The 24,173-nt window shown below is 40.7% G+C and overlaps 2 protein-coding genes across 4 annotated transcripts; both read left to right on the top strand.

Annotated features, from left to right (window-relative positions):
• The first annotated feature begins 1,908 nt into the window (after positions 1-1,908).
• On the top strand, positions 1,909-4,656 carry LOC114141223 (ADP-ribosylation factor-like protein 4C). Its single transcript, XM_028011708.1, has one exon. The coding sequence runs from the start codon at positions 2,335-2,337 to the stop codon at positions 2,914-2,916; it is 582 nt and encodes a 193-aa protein (XP_027867509.1). The 5' UTR covers positions 1,909-2,334; the 3' UTR covers positions 2,917-4,656.
• Positions 4,657-8,848: 4,192 nt separating this feature from the next.
• On the top strand, positions 8,849-23,799 carry aox6 (aldehyde oxidase 6). 3 transcript variants are annotated; one of them, XM_028010043.1, is made up of 35 exons: positions 8,849-8,951; positions 9,655-9,712; positions 9,796-9,892; positions 11,045-11,153; positions 12,332-12,458; positions 12,551-12,612; positions 12,716-12,793; positions 12,948-13,028; positions 13,103-13,247; positions 13,952-14,044; positions 14,740-14,891; positions 15,056-15,149; positions 15,231-15,340; positions 16,286-16,470; positions 16,556-16,718; positions 16,794-16,871; positions 16,947-17,116; positions 17,200-17,326; positions 17,745-17,867; positions 17,944-18,040; positions 18,114-18,238; positions 18,313-18,446; positions 18,543-18,630; positions 20,791-20,877; positions 20,966-21,157; positions 21,232-21,459; positions 21,548-21,643; positions 21,766-21,894; positions 21,971-22,045; positions 22,466-22,518; positions 22,586-22,700; positions 22,788-22,853; positions 22,934-23,122; positions 23,192-23,359; positions 23,443-23,799. In XM_028010043.1, exons 1-35 carry the CDS (start codon positions 8,898-8,900, stop codon positions 23,491-23,493), a joined length of 3,999 nt encoding a protein of 1,332 aa, XP_027865844.1. In that variant the 5' UTR covers positions 8,849-8,897; the 3' UTR covers positions 23,494-23,799. The 3 variants fall into 3 exon arrangements, 2 of the variants coding, with proteins under 2 accessions (XP_027865844.1, XP_027865843.1); XM_028010042.1 differs by having other exon boundaries at positions 16,556-16,871; XR_003594533.1 differs by lacking the exons at positions 22,466-22,518; positions 22,586-22,700; positions 22,788-22,853; ... (1 more) ...; positions 23,192-23,359; positions 23,443-23,799 and having other exon boundaries at positions 8,898-8,951; positions 21,729-21,894; positions 21,971-22,051.
• The last annotated feature ends 374 nt before the right edge of the window (positions 23,800-24,173 follow it).

The following is a 24,173-nucleotide window of genomic DNA, read 5'->3' as shown; positions in this document are numbered from 1 at the left end:
AGCAATTACATGATGTAAAAATATTCAAGGCTTTTATTTTGAAATTTTCAGTATGCTTCATTTTAAAGTTCTGAACTAATACCACGTGTAAGAGTGCTTTGAATGAAAAAGTCAAATAAAGCCAAAAAGAGCAATTACGTCATGTAAAAATATTCAAGGCTTTTATTTTGAAATTTTCAGTATGCTTCATTTCAAAGGGCCGAACTAATACCATGTGTAACAGTGCTTTGGATGAAAAAGTCAAATATAGCCAAAAAGAGCAATTACATGATGGAAAAAAATTCAAGGCTTTTATTTTGAAATTTTCAGTATGCTTCATTTCAAAGGGCCGAACTAATACCATGTGTAAGAGTGCTTTGGATGAAAAAGTCAAATAAAGCCAAAAAGAGCAATTACGTCATGTAAAAATATTGAAGGCTTTTATTTTGAAATTTTTGTTAAGCTTCATTTCAAAGGGCCAAACTAATACCACGTGTAACAGTGCTTTGGATGAAAAAGTCAAATAAAGCCAAAAAGAGCAATTACATGATGTAAAAATATTCAAGGCTTTTATTTTGAAATTTTCAGTATGCTTCATTTTAAAGTTCTGAACTAATACCACGTGTAAGAGTGCTTTGAATGAAAAAGTCAAATAAAGCCAAAAAGAGCAATTACGTCATGTAAAAATATTCAAGGCTTTTATTTTGAAATTTTCAGTATGCTTCATTTTAAAGTTCTGAACTAATACCACATGTAAGAGTGCTTTGGATGAAAAAGTCAAATAAAGCCAAAAAGAGCAATTACATGATGTAAAAATATTCAAGGCTTTTATTTTGAAATTTTCAATATGCTTAATTTCAAAGTTCAAAACTAATCCCATGTGTAACAGTTACTGAGTTAAATCAGTTATATACAGCCCATAGCAGCAATTAGTTCTAAAGGCCAGTTCAGTCCTGATCTGTTTCAACTGAGTATTCCACTATATATAGAACTACAGTGATGCGTATTTGTAGTCCTAACCACCAGCCAATAGCCTCTTGAGTTCCGTTGCTATGGTAAATAATGGTCTCAGCAGGTGTGAGCTGTGAGCTCTGAAACACACAAATGTGTGTTTGAGCAAACACGTTTTACTGAAAAACAGCATTGGAAACAAATCCTTCCTGTTCGGGAACCGTAATACATATTCGAAAAGCGTTTGGAGCGTATGAGAGGCCTATGGGTCTTCTGCGATAGTCCCGAGATTCATATCTGTACCTCACTCAGAGCATTTACAGCGATGAGAGAAAGAAATGTTGTGCCCAGATCTGAACAGATGTCTGCTCTCACTCTAATTTGAGGAAAAATGAGAAACTTTGGGTCGCTTAGAGGCAAATTGTGGACAAACCGTAACTGGTATCGACGAGCCGTCTTCACTTTCGAAGAGATCACAGACGTATCTACAAAATGAAATTTGAATGGCATTTCTAGGTGAATTTGTGACGACACAGCAAATCCTCAAAAATAGGGTATTTCTAGGATTTTTCCCATTGACTTATAATGGGGTTTTTTTCGTAGTTTTTTGCGAATTATGTCGCCACGTTAAGCCCAAATCCCACCAGAAGTAATAGCAACAATGGCGTGAATTTTCTGCACATTTTGATACCTCATTTGTAGGTGTGCACCATGCGGTATGAGCCGCATTAACGGTTACGGATGAAAAATAAATAATAATAATAATAATAATAATAAAGAAATAATAAAGAAACCTTTCTTGGGAGAATAGCAATAGGTTCCTGCCATTGCTTTGCATGGCAGGCCCCAATAATAATAATAATAAAGAGACGCTTCTCTCCGACAATAGTAATAGGTTCCTGCCATTGCTTTGCATGGCAGGCCCCAATTACACAAACTGCTTAGAAATAAAAATCTTTTATTTCGGGGTAACATTTAAACTTATAGTTGTTTATGCAATGCACTTGTAATTGCTAGTATTGGACACCAGGAGGCGATGTTTTACAGAGGAAACACTGACGCAAGCTTTTAAGTTATGACCCAATCTTTAGGAAATGCTTTTATTTTGAAACTCCCACCGGATGCAACATGACGTGACGTTTTCTGACGCGGTTTAGAGGCGGATCCACGCAGCATCAGCGGGGTGTGTTTATGTTCCCACGCATGAAGGTGAGCAGGGAGAAGCGGCGGCATGGTGATGATCGGACACTTTGCGCATTTGGAGCGGCGCTGCGCGCAGTGAGTGCGCAGTGAGTGCGCTGGTTGGAGCGGCTCCAGGGATGCTGCGGCTGCTCTGGCTGCAACCCGGGGCTGCGCCCTCCACCTCCGCCTCTCCACGCGTTGCCCCCCATCCCAGTCTGTAAGATGGGGACCAGTTTGTCCAGTCTGGCAGCCTTCCAGTCGCTGCACATCGTCATGCTGGGTCTGGACTCTGCCGGGAAGACCACCGTCCTCTACCGGCTCAAATTCAACGAGTTCGTCAACACGGTTCCCACCATCGGCTTCAACACGGAGCGGATCCGGCTGGGCGGCCCGGGCGCCTCCCGGGGCATCAGCTGCCACTTCTGGGACGTCGGGGGCCAGGAGAAGCTGCGGCCCCTGTGGAAGCCCTACAGCCGCTGCACGGACGGCATCGTGTACGTGGTGGACTCCGTGGACGCGGAGCGGCTGGAGGAGGCCCGCGCCGAGCTGCACCGGATCACCCGCTTCCAGGAGAACCAGGGGACCCCGCTGCTGGTCATCGCCAACAAGCAGGACCTGCCGCGGGCCCTGGACGTGGGGGACATCGAGAGGCAGCTGGCCCTGTCCGAGCTGAGCCCGTCCACGCCGTACCACGTCCAGCCGGCCTGCGCCATCATCGGAGAGGGGCTGGACGAGGGCATGGACAAGCTGTATGAGATGATAGTGAAGAGGAGGAAGACTCTGAAGCAGAGGAAGAAGAAGTAAAGTTTATATGAAAGGAAAAACATTTGATTCCCTCCATCAGAATGGAGGATCAGAGCCACTGAAGACGGAAACAGATCCGTGGAAAATTCTGAGCTACTAAAGTCTAAAACTTGCAAGACAAGAAATCTGACATTTTTAGATTAATTTCAGGAATTTTACTGAAAAACCTTTAAAATTCAGAGTTAAAAAAGTAAAACAATTGCTAGAAAAAAATAGAAATTCTGAGATTAGTTTCATGAATTCTCCATAAAAATCCTGAAATGGAGATTTTTGGATTAATCTCCATTTCTGAGTTTTCTTTTCTAACCGATTTTTTGATTTTTCACATTTAGAAATGTTCTTGTTTTTTCTAGAATATTTTTTAGATTAAGTTCCAGATTTCTGAGGTTTTTTCTCACAAATGTTTTGACCTTTAGAGCTCAGAAATGTGAGTTTTCTCAATCTCCTCCAACGTTTTTCTTTATCCACAGTGGAGACATCTTGCTCTAAAACATTCATCATAAAATCTGATTTATGGATAAATTTAACGTTTTGAGAAGAAGACGGACTCAGATCCACGGTTTGGATCCTTTAATCTTCCTCTCGTGTCATTTTCTTTAAACATTTTGTTTGTGTTCAAAACGGTGAAGATTCAGACAAACTGGATGTTTAACAGAATAATTAGCACTAAGCATTCATCAGTCATAACTGGATAAAGTCTAAAATCACTAAAACCTTTGTTGGTTTTGACAGTTTGCTGAAATTGTTTCCATAAATCCATTTATTAAAAGTTCCATCTCTAATAATTCCTGCTAGTTAAATCACACCAAATCCTTAGGAATTATTATTTTAGAATATTTTATCATTTATTGTAACCAAATGTTTTTGACTTGTTGCTGATTTAATGCAGACATCAGGACACAAAGTCTTCCTTACATAAACTTGTAGTTATGCAAAACCTGCAGGCTGAACCTGAAGCTGCTTCGTTTTAAAAGCTTCAGGATTGCAGAGCAAACGGACTGGACGTCTGAACGACAGGAAGTGATGTCGTTCAGATGGACTGGACGTCTGAACGACATCACTTCCTGTCGTTCAAACGGACTGGACGTCGGACCGACATCACTTCCTGTCGTTCAAACGGACTGGACATCTGAACGACAGGAAGTGATGTCGTTCAGATGGACTGGACGTCTGAACGACATCACTTCCTGTCGTTCAAACGGACTGGACGTCGGAACGACAGGAAGTGATGTCGTTCAGATGGACTGGACGTCTGAACGACATCACTTCCTGTCGTTCAAACGGACTGGACATCTGAACGACAGGAAGTGATGTCGTTCAGATGGACTGGACGTCTGAACGACATCACTTCCTGTCGTTCAAACGGACTGGACGTCGGAACGACAGGAAGTGATGTCGTTCAAACGGACTGGACGTCTGAACTACATCACTTCCTGTCGTTCAAACAGACTGGACGTTTGATTCACATCCTGAATTGTGTCAAAGCTTCACATCTGAACCGAACTAACAGCATGTTGGTCCAGCTGGTGAATATGTGTAGCCCCCAGCGGTCAGTGCTCCTGGTTGCTCCTGGTTGCTCCTGGTTGCTCCTGGTTGCTCCTGGTTGCTCCTGCATGGCAGCTGCTCTGATTCCAGACAATATTTATCTGTATCTGTGTGTTGAAGCCAAACTACAGCGAGACCAAACAATGTGTTGTAAATGTAAGAAAGTATTTTTGGGATTAAAATCTTTATAAATGAGCTCGTGTTTGTCGTCTGTAAAATCTCGATGGTTTTTTAGAGTATAATAATTAAATGGGTTGATTGAAAATGTTTCCAGTTTTATTTTAGGTCGTCATGTTGAGCAAACAGAAGTTGATGTTTTGTTGGTGCAGATTTACCTTCCTGTCTCCAGAGGTGTAATTACTCTGGTCGTGTTTCTGACCGCAGAGCAGAGACATGTTGTTTACAGGCTACAGTTACTCATCTGACAATGTTGTCCTGAAATGAGGCGGTTTGCGTCAGCCGGCGTTGGCGGGCTTTGACTGGACCTCAGGGGTTTTCTGGTCGGTTCAGTTTCCACGTTACGACACCAACTAGAGCGAATTTCTGCTGTGGAGTTAAAAGAATACATGACTTTCAGGATTAGATTACAAGAAAAACAAAGTAATTCACCAAGGTTTGGCCTGGACTTTGACTAGGCCATTCTAAGACATTCCAGTGAAGCTCTGGCTGCTTTATGTTGCAGCTTTATTTCTTATTTATTTTCATTTTAGTTAGATTTTCTAGATTTTAATCATATGTTCATTATTTTATCTTACTGTATTTGTTTGGTATTTTTTTATTAGTTCAGTTCAATTTTTAAAACATTTTTTAATTTATTTTTTCTTCATTTAGATTACTCATATTTTCTTTATTCTGATTGTTTTGTTACTTATATTCATAGTATATATAATTTCTAAATAATTTCACTTACATATTGTGTTGAGATGTAATTAGTGTTATAATAATACAGAAGTTTCTTTCCAGACGATTTCTTTATTTCTATTTATTTTTACCTTTTTTTAATTTTCACAGCTTTTCTACTTTGATTTGTCGCTTTTTAAAATATTTTAACTTTATTTCTACATCTTCAGAGTTTCATCATTTTCTCTGGAGTGGATCTAACGAATATTTTAACAGTTGATTACAAAGAATTTTACCTTTTTTGAGAGTAAAACAGGCTTCAGGTTGTTTCATGTCAGAAAATCTGCTGGATTGTGAAACTGCAGCTGAAAGTTGATTAAAAATTATTATTTTTTCCACAACAGAAGAAGAAAAGTCATAAAGTGAGAAACACACGTGGCGTCAGACGGCTGTAACTTCTGCTAGCTGGAGCGTGTCATTAGCATGTTTAATTACACGCCTCTGCAATCCACTGGGCGAGACCCGTTTACTGGGAGGATACTGGGAGACAGAAAAGCTCCAAACTTGTTGGAAATTGTCGTTAATCTGTCGAGACCTCCAGGGTTTAGAAAACATGAAATAAATGTTTGTTTATATGTTTGTTACTGCTGGATCAAGAGAAATAATAATGAAACAAACATTATTTCAGGCAGAACAGAGTTTTAAAAAATAAATAAAACTTTTACATCCAAACTGCTCAAATCCTTTGGCTGTTCATGAGAACTGGACTGTAAATAATAAATAAATGGGCTCAGAAACAAAAGCCTGTTTCTCTGTGATGTTCTGGAGCAGAAAGATCCTCCGGCAAAAAGCTTTTTAAATCAATTTTACTACATCAGGCTGCAGGAAAATGACTTTCCAGAGCTCCTGGCTGTCTGTGTCGTATTAAAATACATCATATTTAAATGTTTTCCCTTCGGTTCATTCAGTCTGACTCTTGAAATGACAGAAAAAAGTGGTAGCTTCCTCACTTGGAACATGTAAGCTGTGTTTATGTTGTTAGCTGATGCATCATGTGGCTGAGAGTTGGTGCTGCTATCCAATATGGACGCCTCTGCTGTGGGTTATGGCGTCACGCTGCTTCCAGAAGGAACTGGAATGAAACCCGCACTCCCTGGAGGACAAGATGAATTACGGAGCAAAAGACGAGGGGGAAGGGCGGCTTTTTCAGCAGATGATGGGAGGCAGCTAGCTCAACTTATTCTGTGGTATGGTGACATCATCATGATTGCAAATTATTCTTTATGATAAATTGTCCCAGAAAATATTGCGATAAGTGATAATATTATTTGTTACTGTTTTCAACGATAAAAAAAGCTTTGATTTAAATTATCCAAAATATAAAAACCAACAAACAAAACTCCAATAATTAAAATGGATTAGAAAGTCTCTGTAGCCAAAATTATATTTAAAAATAAAAATAATAGTGATTCAGCTTAGACAGAGAAAACACACTAAAGTGGCAGGAAGTTTTCACCAATATTCAAATCTCTGATGATTGTTGTCCAAATGGAAATTATTGTGCTCGTTTTAATTTTCATGCAATTTATTTGTTCACTGATTTATTGCTTATTGTGACATGGTGAGGGTTATCTATGGAAGACCCTCCTCACTTTATGTCGCTTTTCAAAGGAAACCGACTGTTGGCAAATCAGAGTCCAGCAGGGGGAGCCAGTCTGCACTTTCCCTGCTGGACTCTGACTGAACTGCATCATGTTAGACCAGCTCCCTCTGCTGGACTCTGACTGAACTGCATCATGTTAGACCAGCTCCCTCTGCTGGACTCTGACTGAACTGCATCATGTTAGACCAGCTCCCTCTACTGGACTCTGACTGAACTGCATCATGTTGGACCAGCTCCCTCTACTGGACTCTGACTGAACTGCATCATGTTAGACCAGCTCCCTCTACTGGACTCTGACTGAACTGCATCATGTTGGACCAGCTCCCTCTGCTGGACTCTGACTGAACTGCATCATGTTAGACCAGCTCCCTCTACTGGACTCTGACTGAACTGCATCATGTTGGACCAGCTCCCTCTACTGGACTCTGACTGAACTGCATCATGTTAGACTAGCTCTATTATTTACGAGCTAAATATTTAGCTCAGAGCTGTAACATTTATTAATAAATAGATAATAACGGTTAAAATACGACATTGAAAGATGTACCCCCTTTTTTCTTTTTTTGACTTGCTAAATAGCAAAAAAAAGTTTTTAATTTTAAACTGTGTAACTTTACAAACAGCCCCCATAATTAATAATTTGATTATGGGGGCTGTTTGTAAATTTTACTTAAATTATTTACTTTTACTTTTAGTTACCTGTTGCTGTTGATTTTCTCCCTTGTTTCCTCTAACATCTGTTAGTTTGTATTTTTCAACAAATCTCCTCAAATATAAATATAAGGTTTTATGTAACATTCCTGTATTAATGAGACTCTAAGGAATTAAAATGCGAATGTTTGTTTTGTAGGTTTAAAACGGAGCATTTCTTCAGTATACTTCTTTGTCAGCTTTCCCTTTAGCGCCCTCTTGTGTTCGTTATTCAGATGTATTTTTCTCCACATCTGTCCCGTCCATCTTGCTGACGCAGCTACTTCACAATTAAAGCAGATAAAGATTAATATGAAAAGATTACCGCCAATAAATAGGATCTAATAATCCTCATTTATTGCTCTCAAATGAATCTCTCTTCTTTATCTGAGATAAAGACGCGAATAAACTAAACTGTGAATAATTAACTCTGAAACAAAGCAGCAGTGTTAATGATTACGGATCACTTTACAGCAGATATAAAGAAACAATGTTTATGAACTATTTTAGTAACTCTGAGCTCCTATTGGTTGATTTCTGATCTGCTGACTGCAGTTTAACCTGATTTACTACAAAACATGTGAAATGTGACTTTAATTATGGCTTCCCGCTGCAGTTCTGTGAACTTTTAACAGGAAAAACTTCAAGATGTTTATGTTTAATGTATGTAATAAACTGAAGTGTTTTTATTGCTAAAGTAGGTCATGTTTGATTCGGTTGCAGGGTTTTAGGTGGGAGCTTCTACTCCCACAAAATGCGTCACATTAACTTTGATAAAATTAGAGTTAAGCAGCAGAGTGGGACAGGAAGTGAGCTATGAAAATAAAATACTCCTTTATTGTGAATTTGATAGAAAAACAAGTTAAATGGTTTGGAAATTAAATATTACTGTGAGAAATTGTTCTCACAGTTCATCAAACACAGACAAAAATCCGATTCTCACTGATTTTCAGTTCATTTTGTAATTTAAATGTGTTATAAAGTATCAGTTTGATAAAAAAAAAATAAATAAATAAAACATCATCTTAAATATTTCCGAACCATAAACTGGACCGAACCTCAGGAGTCAACAAGTAACAATAATTCAAAACCATCTCCAGAAATTCTGGATAGAATAAAAAACATAAAAATCTGGGGGAAATATTTTTCTTTGACCTGAGACTCTTATTCTGAAAGGTGCACCACCGGAAGTGCCGCAGGGTTAAAGTTGCACTTGTGCAACAACTGTGCATACAGTTGCAGGATGTCTGCACAACAAGTAGGAGACGCTCTGTGCGTGTTTATCAATGGGAAAAAGGTAAACTTGTCCTTTTTCACATGAATTATGCCGTTTTTGTCTCAACCTGCAGACATTTTAGACTGTTTTCATCTCGGTTTCCTCACTTTCTGACTGTCGTTTACTTTTTATAACCAAGAAAACATGTTGCGTTTGGGTTAGAGCAGAAGGCAGCATCGATCTGAGCAATAAAGTGTGTTTATATAAGAATATATTTATATAAAACTGCAAATTTCGGTCAGATTTAAAGAAGGGAAGTTCAGGTGTTCTGCTCACATTAGTCACGGCTCAGATTCTGGGACGGATTGACGTCACTCGGTTCATCAAATAAACGCTCTTTTGATTTGAAGTTAATACGTTATTAGGGTTAAACAACGTAAAGGAGTAAATATAATGGTAACTTTTTATTTCTATTAATCAGAACCACATCAAACTGTTGCAGAAGTAGGAAAAAAGATTTTAGACATTATCGGTGCTAATACACAGTTACATAATGTTTGTTTTCTTGAAAATTGTAGTTTTTAATGGTGTAAAACTGCGTGATGTTTATTTATTGTGCAAACTGTAGAAATAATTAGTAAAAACTTTGGAACATCTTGGAATTGATGCCTTTTCTGCATCCATTTTTAACAGCAGGTCGTTTAGCAGCAGAAGGTTTTGGAGGCTGTGGGTTTCTCTGGTTTGCAGAACCTGAATAAATAAACTAGATTCTCTGATTTAACAGGTGACTGAGAACCATGTGGATCCTGAGACGATGCTGCTGCCCTTCCTCAGGGAGAAGCGTATCCTTCAGATCATCTTCACCTTCCTGTTACAGTTTTGTTTTATGAATGGAGGTTTGTTTTGTTCTTGACTCTTGTCTCAGTGAGGTTAACTGGAACTAAGTCTGGCTGCGGCGGCGGAGGATGCGGGGCTTGTACTGTGATGGTGTCACGCTACCAACCCACTACCAAGACCATCCTGTATCCTTTGTCCTCCTGGTTCTTCTTCTGTGGTATTAGAACTAAAGATCTTCTTTTTAGGTTCTGCTAAATGTTTCAAATCATCAAACTAATCTTAATATCATAGAAAACCAGTTTCAGAATAATAATTTTACTGTGAAAATATGTAATAGTGATCAAAAGCTACACCTTTTAGCCTAGCGTATGCTAAAGCTAATGAATAATAAGTTCTTAAACGATTCTCTGGTTGCTTCTGGACTGTGAAGATGCTAAGCTAACAACCTTACTTGCTGCAAAATAATAGCAAAGTTATTGTTTAGTAAAGAGATTGATGTCTGACAGAAACTAAAATAATTTAAAACTTTATTTTAAATGTTCAATTCAGATAGTTAGCAATGCATTGAACTTCATACTTTTTAAGAATATAATTTAAGGTAATGTGTAATTAGTCTTTTAGTTTACATTTCTACAAATTTATAAAAAATATGCTAGTTTTAATATGTACGACTTTTCTACAAAAATAATAGTTTTAGTTTCCTTGAAATCATTTTTTGACACCTCAGAAATTGTTTGAACTGATTATGGAAAAAACCTGATAGCTAAATCATCTTTTTATAATGGCAGATCATTTTATTTTATCTTTAGATAATGGCAGATATCTGAATTGTTGGATATAAAGAAGAGAACCTCACTGATTGGCTGGCTGCTGTGGTCTGATTAGACTCCGCCCATTTTTGGCATGAGCTCTGCTGATTCTCTAAATTCAAATTTAGCGCTGTTATGGTTTATAAGGTTTAAATTTGATTACTGTTGTTGGGAACAAGGGGAAATTTTAATGATATTAAACAAAGTGTCATGAAACACAGCAGACAAGAAATTTCCAGGCAGAGAATAAGAAGCCAACACTTCTGCTGCTGAACCTCCTTATTTTATTACAGAACAAATATATTTTCAGAAACGACATTTTATTCCCTATTATTTAGACTTTAAAGACATTTAAAGGATCCCTCTGTTTGCATATTCATCTAATTCACAGAAATAAAAACAAATCTGCACAAGGCAGATCTGGAGAAGGTCGCACTTCAGATTCTGTCTGTCCGTCTTTTAATAAAGTCATAAGTTTTCCAGTGCTTCCAGTAAAACAGCAGCAGTTTCCCTTCACTGTACAATCAGCCATTACTCAGCCAATGCCTGCCTGCTGCCGGTCTGCCAGCTGTATGGAGCCGCCGTCACCACAGTGGAGGGTATCGGCAGCTCCAAGACCAGGATCCACCCTGTGCAGGTCAGTCCTGATTTTATGTGGCTGTTCTGAATAAAATATCTGAAGTATTTTCAAGTTTATGTCAGATTTTGCTAAACTTCAGCACCAAAAACTTGCATCTTTGTTTTCTGCACGTTGTTTTCTTAATGTAGGTTTTTAATTGTGTTCTAAAGACAAATTTAATTCAATCATCATGGAGATAATTCAAGAAGAGATGCACAACAGGCTAAATACATAAAGACTTCAAGGAAAATATTGCACATTTTAGGATTTAGGAGTGAAATTACAGCACAGAAAAGCATCACACTGGCTGGTGGTTACTAAAAGTAATGGAATTAAAACTTACCTCTGTCCTATTGCCCCATACCTGAACCTTTGTCCCACAGCTACTTTATGGAAAATGGCTTGATGGTGTAAAACTGGATGACTGTGCAAAAACATCTGCTCTGTCTCTTTAAACAGTAGCTGTTTGTTGCTATTTAAATTAAAATTCCTGTCTTTACTTCTTTTGAAACACAAAATACATGCGAAGCTAAAGGTTACTGAGATATTTAGCCATCAGAAGAACCAAGGGTTTGTTGAGACGCCATAATGCCAGGAGGTCTTGCAGTCAGGAGTGGCAATAGTTCAAGAAGTATTTACTCCCAAAGATCCAACAGTTGGGAGTACTGAGGCTTTGGGCAGTCTGCAGACCAACACGAGATCCATCAGTGAGAAGTGAATAGAGTTTTGGGTCGCTCAGAGTACAAAGGGATCCAGCAGTAGGAATCACCAGGGTTTGGACAATGTAGACTTTCGAGAGATTTGGGAATACTAGAGATTCAGCAGCTTCCTCTGAACAGCACCTTCCAGTAAGAAGTACTGGGGATTCAGGCTTTCCAGACTGGAATACCAAGGGAGGGTAAAGGACTGAGGAGGTGCTGAGTTGTCTGATTTATTGTAGTTGGACATCCTGGGCATTCAGAAACTATAGTTGGGTCCAATAAGATTAGACAGTCAGTTAAATGAAAGGTTCAGGCATTGTAGGGTACCAGTACATCCAGTTGTAAAAGTATTTCTGGAGTCTAGCCGGTCTAAAGTACTGGGTGATCCAGGAGCCTGGGGTACTGAGATCTGGCGGCCAATAGTACCAGAGATTATAAGACAATGATTCTGGAAGTTATACCAAGTTATGGAACAAGTTTTTGTTGTTCCTTCAGGAGCGAATAGCGAAGGCTCATGGCTCCCAGTGTGGATTCTGCACTCCGGGGATGGTGATGTCCATGTACGCCTTGCTGAGGAACAAGCCAAAGCCAACCATGGACGACATCACGCAGGCTCTGGGTGGTTCGTTTGCTTTATTAAACTTTAAGTACTCACTTACTGGCCCAGAGTAAATTATTGTCACTCCTGAGATTGTGGTTTTTGGTGATTTTCAGGAAATCTGTGTCGCTGTACTGGATATCGACCCATTGTGGACGGCTGCAGGACTTTCTGCCAGGTTCGAGTTTCATCATTCAGGAATGATTAACTTTTACCGTCTCTGCTTCGTGTTTCACGTGATGGTCAATCATAAACAGTACCAGTCTAATCTGTGCCAGCAGGAAGGGAACTGCTGCCAAGCCAATGGAGGAGCTAACTGCTGCCTGAATGGAGAAGGAAATACCAATGAATCAGAGCATGTGAGCTCGTCTTACAGTCTTTTCTTGTCCTTTTTTCCAGCATTGTACCTCTGTTCCAACAAGTTTTATCTCTTTCTCCACTTTTACTCCAATTACCTCGTCTTGTTTCATCAACTAGTCTTTAAAAATCCACTTTTTACTCCCCACTATTTAGGAAAAGCCACAACTATTTGACCAAGAGAAGTTCCTTCCCCTGGACCCGACCCAGGAGCTGATCTTTCCTCCAGAACTGATTGTAGGTCATCAATCTGCAGCTCACTGCCCTTTTTGTGGAAATACGCATTAATCTCTTTGTGTGATGATCCACAGTTGATGGCTGAGGCGGCGAACCCCCAAACATTGACCTTTCATGGGGAGAGGATGACCTGGGTGACCCCCACCTCCCTGGAGGAGCTGGTCCAGCTCAGGGCAAAGAACCCAAAGGCTCCACTGGTCCTGGGCAACACCAACATAGGTCCGCACGGGTCACCAATCCAATACCAACCATCCACAGTTATGAGTCTTCTCTAATCGCTCCCAGAGGCCAACAGGCTTGTTTCTTCATGATATTACGAACCCTGACAATCTTCCCAGAGCCCACAGCATCACACGCCCACCACCATGCGTAACATTTGGCATGTTAGGGTTCCAGTGCAGTCTGGGGAAGTGCTGAGTTTGATTTGATTATTTTCCAAATCTGGATAATTATGGAAAACTGATTTGAGTTTCCAGATTTGAGTTCTTCATGTCTTATTTTGTTATCTGACAGACAAAAATCTGATTAAATAAAGTTTTCTGCATTGATTTATAAACAAAACCTAAGTGTTTGCTCCACTTATCAGAAATTCTGTTTTTTGAGTTGCTGAAAAGATCTAAAAAATATCCAAAATGGCTCTTTGGCCTCTAGATCCTTGTTTTTCCTGATTTTTGTGAAGAAAAGCGGATAAAGAAAACAAAGTATGTGAATGTTTTGCACTCAGATGTTTAAACTGTCACAAAAACAGCTGAATACAAATCAAACCTGGAATTTTAAGATGCTAATTTTTAAAATATTCATCCTGTTTTTGTTGTTTTTGCAACAACTCCAGTTAAAGTCCTAGTAGAGAGTTTATGTTTGTGATGGTAGGAATGAACCAGCTTTGAGACTGAACATGGTGGTTCCTTTTCTTTTGATTGCAGGTCCAGATATAAAATTCAAAGGCGTCCTGCATCCACTGATCATCTCTCCCATCAGAGTCAAAGAGCTGTTCGAAGTCTCAGAGGCGGCAGACGGTGGGTTCTTCTTCACTTCTTTCTGCAGACTTATTTCATTGTTTTGCAGCTGTAAAATTTAAAAACCGTATTTTATTAATGGTTAGATATAAAATGTACCAGTTTTTAATACGTTCTGGTGAATTTTTGGAAGCCACACTGAGCCAAACCAGAGCAGCTCAAACTGTGAGAATATTCTGAGAAAGTTCAATATTTAAAAATTAAATTAATGTGTTGTTTAATCATAGGGTGTAATATTCTAAGTCTTTATGGCTTAAGGAGAATGAAAAATCTAAAAATTAGTCTCAGAATATTACATTAGATCAATAAAAAATAATATTTTAAACAGAATTTTCATATTTCTATGCACTCAAACATTGGTCTGCATGAATTACTGCATCAGTGCGGCGTAGCATGGAGGAGATCAGCCTGTAGTTCTGTTGAGGTTCAGGAAGTCCAGTTTGTTTTAAAACCTGCCTTCATCTCATCTTTATCATTGCTTATGAAGATCCCACTAATTCACAGAATCTATTCTACTACACTTTTTCCTTCCACTCACCTTTCTATGTATTTAAGTTTTCACAAAATTCAGATTTTCTGAGACACTGAAGTTTGAGTTTTCATTCTCTGGGATCCATAAGCATCAAAACTTCAGTTAATAAGGGCTTGAAATGAACTATTTTGTCTTTGAATTCGTCTTTGCGTGTTTGCTGCAGGTGTTTGGGTCGGCGCCGGCTCCAGTCTGTCTGAGCTCCAGTCTCTGCTGGAGAAAATGGTTCCTCAGCTCCCAGAGGAGAAGACGGAGCTGTTCAGAGCTCTGATCCAGCAGCTGAGGAACCTGGGCAGCCTGCAGATCCGCAATGTGGCCGTAGGGACAATTCATTATTTGTTGGTTTTCTTGCTTAACTTCATTCCAGTAGGATAAAACTTACAGTTCTTTTGCTCAAAAAGTAACAAAGAACCATCAGCCATGTTGGAAATGCTGTTAAATTAGTGTATAAATGTTTCTGGGTAATTGATTTTCATTTTTAGTCCCTCGGAGGAAACATTGTGAGCGCGTACCCCAACTCAGACCTGAACCCTGTTCTGGCTGCTGGGAACTGCAAAGTTAAAGTCGTCTCCACTGGTGAACTTCCTCCACTTCCATCACTTCTACTGGACAAAGAAGTAAGATCCTTTCTAAGCTTGTTTTGGTTGAATCTTTCAGGAGGAAGACGAGAGGTTCCGCTGAATCAGGACTTCTTCGTTGGATTCGGGAAAACCATCCTGAAGCCGGAGGACGTTGTCGTTTCAGTTTTTATTCCATTCACAAGAAAGGTGCAGAATTCTCCTTTAATCGATCGCATTTGGACATTTCATTGAGCTAATCACTGCCCTGAGTTCTGATAGGTTCTGAATTGATGACATCATCTTATTCAAGGAATGAATCAGGCTTATAAATGACTCTTTGTATTTTAAAGAGACAGTGCAGCGAAGTCTCCATGTTAGCAGGAAATTAGGAACTACAGCTGTTTGTGAATAGCTAATAACGGCTAATACTTGAAACCTCTGCTACAAACGCTAATAACTGACTTTTTTAATAGTTTTAACACCAAGCATTATGGTGGCTCAGAAGGGCCAAGAACATGCAAAACCACGACACACCTTTGGAAAAACGTTTTACTACAACAGTTGTTAATGCTAGCAAGTTGAGCTTAACTTCTGTTTTAGCATAACTTGGTTTTAGCATAACTTGGTTTTAGCATATCTTGGTTTTAGCATATCTTGGTTTTAGCATATCTTGGTTTTAGCATATCTTGCTTTTAGCATAACTTGGTTTTAGCATAACGTGGTTTTAGCATATCTTGGTTTTAGCATATCTTGGTTTTAGCATAACTTGGTTTTAGCATATCTTGGTTTTAGCATATCTTGGTTTTAGCATATCTTGGTTTTAGCATATCTTGGTTTTAGCATAACTTGGTTTTAGCATATCTTGGTTTTAGCATAACTTGGTTTTAGCATATCTTGGTTTTAGCATATCTTGGTTTTAGCATAACTTGGTTTTAGCATAACTTGGTTTTAGCATATCTTGGTTTTAGCATAACTTGGTTTTAGCATATCTTGCCGTGTGGACTTTGTTGTTGCAGTGAGGCTTTTACATTAATAATTTGAAGCTACATTCCTCAGAAAAATCTGCAAGTACTGAACTATGAAGAGTCATGTGTCCACTGTGGGCTATAAAATGCAGTGATCATAAATGTAATACCTTTATCTGACCTGCAGGGGGAGTATGTGCGAGCTCTCCGACAGGCGCCGAGGAAGGAGGTCTCCTTCGCCACGGTAACGACTGGAATGAGAGTGCGTTTCTCAGAGGGATCCAGAGTGGTTCGGGAAGTCAGCCTGTACTTCGGAGGAATGGGTCCAACCACCGTTAACGCCACCAAGACCTGCAAGGCCATCACCGGCAGGTCGGATGTTGGTATTACTGTGTTCTCTCATGTTGTTTTAAACCCCTATCTGTGTTTTATCCCTTCCTGTTTGGTTTTCCGTCAGGCCATGGGATGAGAAGACCCTGAATCAGGCGTACGATTCCCTCCTGGAGGAGCTGGATCTCCCTCCGTCTGCTCCTGGTGGGAAGGTTGAGTTTCGCCGGTCGTTGACACTCAGCCTCCTCTTTAAATTCAACCTGGAGGTTCTGCAGAAGCTCAAAGAAGCGGTAAAACACATTTCCTCTTTACGCTTTTATACCAGGACAGCATCCAGTTGCTTTAACTTCCTCATTTCTTGGCAGAATGTGATCAAAGACGAGCTTCCAGAAAAGCTGCAGCCTTTGCCGAAAGAAATCCAACCCAGTCTGCAGGAGTTCCAGGTCAGGACTTTTCCCTCAGTCATTCACACCACAAACACCCGGCACCACCTTCATAACGCTTCTCCTCTTCTTCAGCATGTGCCGAAGGACCAGGACAGTCAGGACCCAGTGGGGCGTCCCATGATGCACCGCTCCGCCATCAGCCAGGCCACGGGCGAGGCGGTGTACTGCGATGACATTCCCAAGACGGACGGGGAGCTCGTCATGGTTCTGGTCACCAGCTCTCGAGCACATGCTAAGATCACGTGAGGAGAGACTCCAGGAAACCTTCAGCTCGTTGGAGTTTTTCTGTTCTTCTTTAGATAAGTTGATGTTTTTGGTCCGGCAGTTTGCTGGACGTGAGCGAAGCCCTGAAGCTTCCAGGAGTTGTTGACGTGATCACAGCCAGTGATGTTCCGGGGAAGAAAGCCCGCCCCATGTTTGGCTACGAGCAGGAGCTGCTGGCGGAGAACCAGGTGAGGAGAAACTCTGGGTTACATCCACCAATCCATCCATCCTTCATCCAACAATCCATCCATCCTTCATCCAACAATCCATCCATCCTTCATCCACCAATCCATCCATCCTTCATCCAACAATCCATCCATCCACTTATTCATCCTGGTATGGAAATTTGAGTTATGGAAAGTATGAACTTTGTAGGTTCTCCATTTGGCTCATACATGATTGGTTTGACTTTTTGTCTATAAAGTTTCTCATAAATTAAAGGAGTCGTGTGTAATAAGTATCGCCTTCTAGTGGTCACAAAGGAAATGGCGACAATTTTCTTTTTTTCCTTTTCTGTTTTTTCCAAGCTCAAAATATCCAACATGTAATAAATTTAAGGACTTTTAAACCAAGTGTGAAATGCTGAGTCCCTCCTGATGTGTTCAGGTGTTCTGCGTGGGTCAGACAGTCTGCGCTGTTCTGGCCGATACGAAGACGCACGCTAAGCGAGGAGCAGCCGCCGTGAAGATCACCTACGAAGACCTGCCGGACCCCATTTTCACCATAGAGGTGAGTCTGTGTTTAACCTCAACTTCCTTTGACCTGTTGACTCGTGGCTCATTACAGCGCCGCTCGTTTTTCTCAGGACGCCATCGAGAAGTCTTCTTACTACGAGCCGCGGCGAATGGTTTCCAAAGGAGACGTGACTGAAGCTTTTAAGACGTGTGATCGAGTTTACGAAGGTAAATATCTTCAGATGTAAACGGTAAACATGTTTTAGCTTATCTAATTGCTTTTGTTGTGTTTTTCTCTCAGGACAGATTCGACTGGGAGGCCAAGAGCATTTCTACATGGAGCCTCAGAGCATGCTGGTTGTTCCCGTCGGCGAGGAGAAGGAGTTCAAGGTCTACATCTCCACCCAGTGGCCCACGCTTATTCAGGTACACAATGGAGGAATGAAAGGCTTTCCTAAAACTGAAACAAAAGCTTAGAAGAGATCGTTTTGTGGTTTCAGGAAGCAGTTGCAGAAACGCTGGACATTCAGTCCAACAGAGTGACCTGTCATGTGAAACGCCTGGGCGGAGCTTTTGGAGGGAAGGTGATTGTGACCTCCGTCTTGGCCTCCATCACTTCTGTGGCTGCGTGGAAGTGAGTCTCATGAAAATAAAGTTAGAAATTATTCATATTATTTAACAATCAGAAAATTCCTCAGCACAATGTTTACGTTTGTTTGTTTGTTTCTAGAACCAACCGAGCTGTTCGCTGTGTCCTGGAGAGAGGCGAGGACATGCTGATCACCGGGGGGCGCCATCCTGTCCTGGGAAAATACAAAGTAAGAAAAAACTCAAAGTAAGACTAAAACTGCATGAGATAAAAACAACCTGGTCGGATTTTCAGCCCACAAAACCCAACAGGATTAAAGAAGCAGTGTGGATCAGTTATTGCCATCTAGTGGTCGAAGCAGGGATCATGGTTTTGTTTTTTTTATTTCACATTTTTTATTTCCACATGGCAATTTGGAAATAAAAATAGCCAGCTGTTTTGTTTATATACATTTTATTGATATCTTGTTCCCGGAAATAACAATTAAGACAAAACACTCAACAAAAGTACAACTATTTGGTAAGTATTTATTTTCTCTAATTATCTCAAGGCATCTCGTGTGTGAAATAGTCACATTTAGGCCTGTCGCGATAAACGATAAATCGATTAATCGTACGATAAATTAAAACTATCGACCTCATTTTAATTATCGGTTTTATCGTCTCTTCCGGCCTTTTTCTCTTTCTGTTGATGACACTGAATGAAAAAAGGCTCAACTCCGGTGCTCTCCACTGACCCTCCCTTCCTCATTTCCTTAGTGTAAAGCCCAGCACACACTACACGATCTTAGAGCTGTCAGCCGATTGTCGGCCCATTTTCAAAACCTGACAGACCAAACATTAGCCGACAGAAATCCTAGGTATAACGGTTCGATCGGGTTCGTTCCTGCCGTGTGGTGTCCAACAATGGGCACAAAATAATGGCTACAAGTTCAGTGAACTAATTTTAAAACCAGACATTAATCAATGCTTTACTACAATCTACCTGCAATGCATGTGGCTAGTGTCAGTCCTTACGTCACGTTACCGAAGAACAGCTGAAAAGTTACCGGGTTTATCAACTGCGGTAGCAATTTCGCTCCAACTCCTCCTCTTGTCATTTCTATATTCTTTGAATAAACATTAAGTTGTTTCCACGTCGGGCGTCGGTTGCTCCGTGTCAGCTGTTTGGGATTCCCTCCGTAATTTCCCCTCAGAAAACACGGAGGAGAATCTGCGCTTTCTGATTGGCTGCCTGTCACATTCGACAGGCTGCGTTAAGATCCCAGTGGGGAAAAACCCCTGATTTGGATCGGAGCGGCAACGATGATCTACCGTAACACACCACACAATCTTAGAAAGACCAATGTTTTAAGATTGTTGTAAGGGGAAAAATAGGAGCAAAAATCATGTAGTGTGAATTATTGCATCAGGTAGTCGATGTGCCCATCTTCTCTATTTAAATCTAATTATTACTGAAGGGCAACATAATATACAGACTTCATAATCTGCACTCTTCTGGTTGAATGCAGTATTTATTTCCACTTTGGCTTTATGTTGTTTAGTTTTTATTCAAGTACATTTATTGTTAATGGAGACTGAGAATCCATTTTATTTTTGTTTTTGGTTGTTTTGTTTATTTTGTTTATCAGCTCCAGTGTTAAATATTCTTTTGAAAATAAAGTGTATCTATCTTTGGCAGGAAATCGCATCATTATTAGGTCATTTCCATTAAATCAGTGTAAAAAGGTCTTCAAACAATATTATCGTTTATCGCAATAACTTTTTGAGACAATTAATCGCTCAGCAAAATTTGCTATCGTGACAGGCCTAGTCACATTATAAAAATGAGAGTTGGTTGGACTTTCCTGAAGGTTTAAAGGAACCCCATAGATCACATATTGCCATCTACTGGCTAAGTTGGGTATAGCTGTTTATGTATTTTTTCATATTTTGAATTAATGTTAGTCATGTTAAGAATTAGCCATTAATATTTTGCCATAGTACCCACTAACTAGAAAAAAAGATGGATCCTGTTCTGTAAACAACGGTGAAACACAAAAAACTAATTTAGTTACTTCCTGTTGTGAGACTTTACATTCCAGGACAAAAGATGCAACACAAGTCTCCAACATATTCGTCTGAAGCCATCTGATCTGCATTACTTAAATGGTAGTTGGTCTGAGTTATGAGTTGCCATTTCTGTCCAGAAATTCCCCCAAATTTAAAGGAGCAGCTGGAACATTCAGTGCCATCTACTGGCCAGAACAGGGATTGCAGTGGGAAAGTGAAAAAGCTGGGAACTGCAGTCTTTTTTTGTTTGTCCAAGTTTGTATAAATTGTAAAAATTGTCAGGTTTTTACTACCAAAGATTTAAATTTATTCTGAGTTTATTATGAAACTTGTTCCAGGTGGGTTTTATGAACGATGGAAGGATCGTGGCTGTGGATTACTACTATTACGCCAACGGCGGCTGCTTTGTGGACGAATCTGTGCTGGTAGGTCAATGAGTTTATGTTCTTCAAGAAAATATTTGCTGACCTACAAGAACATAAAACAGAATCTCTGATTTGGACCGCCTTGTAGATCTCTGAGAAGATTCTGCTTCATCTGGACAACGTTTACGACATTCCCAACATGAGAGGCCACTCGGCCGCCTGCAGGACCAATCTGCCCTCCAACACGGCGTTCAGAGGGTTTGGCGTCCCGCAGGGCCTGCTGGTGGTGGAAAACATGATCAATGACGTTGCCATGGCGCTGGGACGCCCCGCAGACCAGGTCAGGGGTCATCATGGTGCTCAAATGGTCTTCAAGAAGAACTTTCCTTTGTCTGATTGTGAATTGCTCTGCAGGTCAGAGAGGTCAACATGTACAAAGGCCCGTCAGCCACTCACTACAAGTTCGAGTTCAGCCCAGAGAACCTGCATCGCTGCTGGGAGCTTTGCAAGCTGAAGAGCGACTACAGCGCCCGGCGCCAGGCCGTCGACCAGTTCAACCAGCAGAACCGCTGGAGGAAGAGGGGCGTCGCCCTCATTCCCATCAAGTACGGCATCGCCTTCGCAGAGAGCTTCTTAAACCAGGTCCGTGAGGTTCTGTTCACATCGCTTCCCTCTGGATCCACGTCAACTACCAGAACATTTTCAGGGTTTCTGTTGGTGTGTTTGTCAGGCCGGCGCGCTGGTCCACATTTATAAAGACGGTTCTGTTCTGGTGACTCATGGCGGGACGGAGATGGGTCAGGGGATCCACACCAAGATGCAGCAGGTACTGAACTCAACCGGATGTGGCTGGTTTTTAGGACAAATTGGGTTTTTATATATTTAAAGACATTTCTGATTATTATTTTTAGTGGAAAAATGTTTCTAAGAAAAAAACAATGCTGTCAGGTTGCAAGTCGGGAGCTTCACATCCCAACGTCAAAGATCTTCCTCAGTGAAACCAGCACCGGCACCGTTCCAAACACCTGTCCCTCCGCCGCTTCCTTCGGCACCGACGCCAACGGCATGGCGGTCAAGGTGAGCCTGGTTCCTGCTGTCCTTGTTGACTATATGAACCATCTTTGCTCATTTCTGCTGCTGTTACTGTTTTCAGGACGCCTGTGAGATTCTGTACCGCAGACTGGAGCCGATCAGGCTGAAGGACCCTAAAGGATCATGGGAGAGTTGGGTATGAAGTGTTGGAAACATGAAGTTGAATGGTTTTAATCAGTGGGTGGCACATTTCCATGAATCTGCTAATAGTGGAGCTAATTTTTAGCTTAGCGCTTTAGGTCTTTTGACAACTTTCAAAAGTGTTAGCTTCCTCTGAGTTATTTTTCTCCAGATAATTTCTAAAACGTTAAAGTTTGAAGTTGTTAAGAAGTCTTAAAGCAGTAGGAGAAATCAACAACGATAAAACTAATATTTATGATGAGTGCTTTAGCTTTTGGAGAATTAATACCTGTAATTGAGACTAATATTTACACTTAGCACTAGCAGAGCTAGCATTTATAATTAGTGTTTTAGTTTTAGCAGAACTAGCTTTTTAGTTAGCAATGCCCACCGCTGGTTTTAATGGGTCTGTAAATGGTTGTTTGTCTGATGGCAGATCAAGGAGGCTCATCTGCAGAAGATCAGTTTATCAGCCACTGGGTTCTTCAGGTACGTCTAAACTGTTTCAGGTCTTTCCTGACCAAAGGTGAGAACTTTCTCCTCTGTTCCTTCTCAGAGGGAAAGACCAATACTATGACTGGGAAAAGATGGAGGGCCATCCGTACGCCTACTTTACCTTTGGGGTGTGCTGCTCTGAGGTGGAGCTGGACTGCCTCACAGGAGACTACCGGGTTTGGATCTCTGTTGTCTGAACCGTTGGACCATCCCTCGGGTTTGTTGAAAACGGAGTAACGTCGGTGTCTTCCTGCTTCTTGCAGACGCTGAGAACGGACATTGTGATGGACATCGGCAGAAGCATAAACCCGTCTGTGGACATCGGCCAGGTAGGACCCGGTTAGAGGACCTCACAGCAAAAACGTACATATTTAAACTTCCTTACCTCTTTGTTTGTCGTCTTCCTCAGATTGAAGGAGCGTTCATGCAGGGTTTGGGTCTCTACACTCTGGAGGAGCTGAAGTACTCCCCAACTGGGATCCTGTACTCCCGAGGTCCTTCCCAGTACAAGATCCCGGCGGTGTGCGACGTGCCTCTTACGTTCAACGTCTTCCTCCTGCCGGACTCCTGCAACCCCCACGCCATCTACTCCTCAAAGGTCAGCACCGAGTGCTGAAGCGATTCTCGACCTATACTTGACCTTTCATGGCTGTTTCTGGCGCCACAGGGAATCGGAGAACCCACCCTCTTCCTGGGCAGCTCCGTCTTCTTCGCCATCAAAGACGCGTTGGCAGCGGCTCGCTCCGACTCCGGTCTGTCCGGCCCATTTTTCCTGGACACGCCTGCGACTCCAGAGAGGGCCTGTCTGGCTTGTGCCTCGCCGTTTATTAAGAAGGTCGAGTTGAGAACGGTTAATTAGACTCCGAAAAGTGAAAGATTCATCTTGATATTACAACTTTTATCTGTTTTCATTCACAGGTTCCAGCCAGTGAGCCGGGATCCTTCAAACCCTGGGCCTTAGACATCTAATATCCAATCAATCAACTGTGAATTAACCTTAACCAACAAATGTACTTATTGTCCTGTAAATGCTTTCCACTACAAGAGGAATTAATTCATCTGCAAGCATGAAATGTGACATTGATTATGTGCTTTTGCTCCTAGAGCAGAATAATGAAAGGAACCAATTTAGGATTCTGATTATTTTAACTTTAACTTTTGCAAGAATCAATCATGTAACTGGAGGATCATTTAAAAACTGGTAACCACATGTAAATGTGTAGGTAACTTTAAAAAAAAACATGTAATCAACAATAAATTGTGTGTAAACTTAAAGATTTGAGTGAACTTGTTGGTCTTTTTTGTTTCTGATATCAACACTGATGCAGAAAGATGTTTTCTTGTCCTGTTAAATAAGATTTTTATTCCACGTTTCCAAAGTTTGGATAACTGCCTGTCTGAAACCTTGCTGCTTATTTAGAGCCCCATTGTTCCGTCATACTTTATGGTAAAAACTTTAACTTTATTCAACTGATTTTCTTTATTCTTTCAGTGTGAGTTTGATTTTAATTTTATGCATCCATAAAATGTCAAGCATATGACCCTGTGAAATGTCCAGAAAATGTTTATTTAATCTACTTTCATGCTAATAGCTTTAGCTACACATGAACAGTTGTTTTTTTTTTACAGTTTTTATTAATGTATGAAAT

This window comes from Xiphophorus couchianus, chromosome 24, assembly GCF_001444195.1.
Source record: "Xiphophorus couchianus chromosome 24, X_couchianus-1.0, whole genome shotgun sequence".
Classification (NCBI taxonomy): Eukaryota; Metazoa; Chordata; class Actinopteri; order Cyprinodontiformes; family Poeciliidae; genus Xiphophorus; species Xiphophorus couchianus.
The sequence above is the reverse complement of the archived record's forward strand: the minus strand, read 5'-3'. Positions and strand labels throughout refer to the sequence as shown.

What these genes read in the sequence shown, in the direction of transcription:
- aox6 (XM_028010042.1), top strand. Translation starts at nt 8,898, where the DNA reads ATGTCTGCACAACAAGTAGGAGACGCTCTGTGCGTGTTTATCAATGGG. An exon ending in AGTTAAAGTCGTCTCCACTG is followed by an intron (nt 15,150 to 15,230) that starts GTGAACTTCCTC and finishes TGAATCTTTCAG; the next exon opens with GAGGAAGACGAGAGGTTCCG. An exon ending in ACTTCTGTGGCTGCGTGGAA is followed by an intron (nt 18,447 to 18,542) that starts GTGAGTCTCATG and finishes GTTTGTTTCTAG; the next exon opens with AACCAACCGAGCTGTTCGCT.
- LOC114141223 (XM_028011708.1), top strand. Translation starts at nt 2,335, where the DNA reads ATGGGGACCAGTTTGTCCAGTCTGGCAGCCTTCCAGTCGCTGCACATC.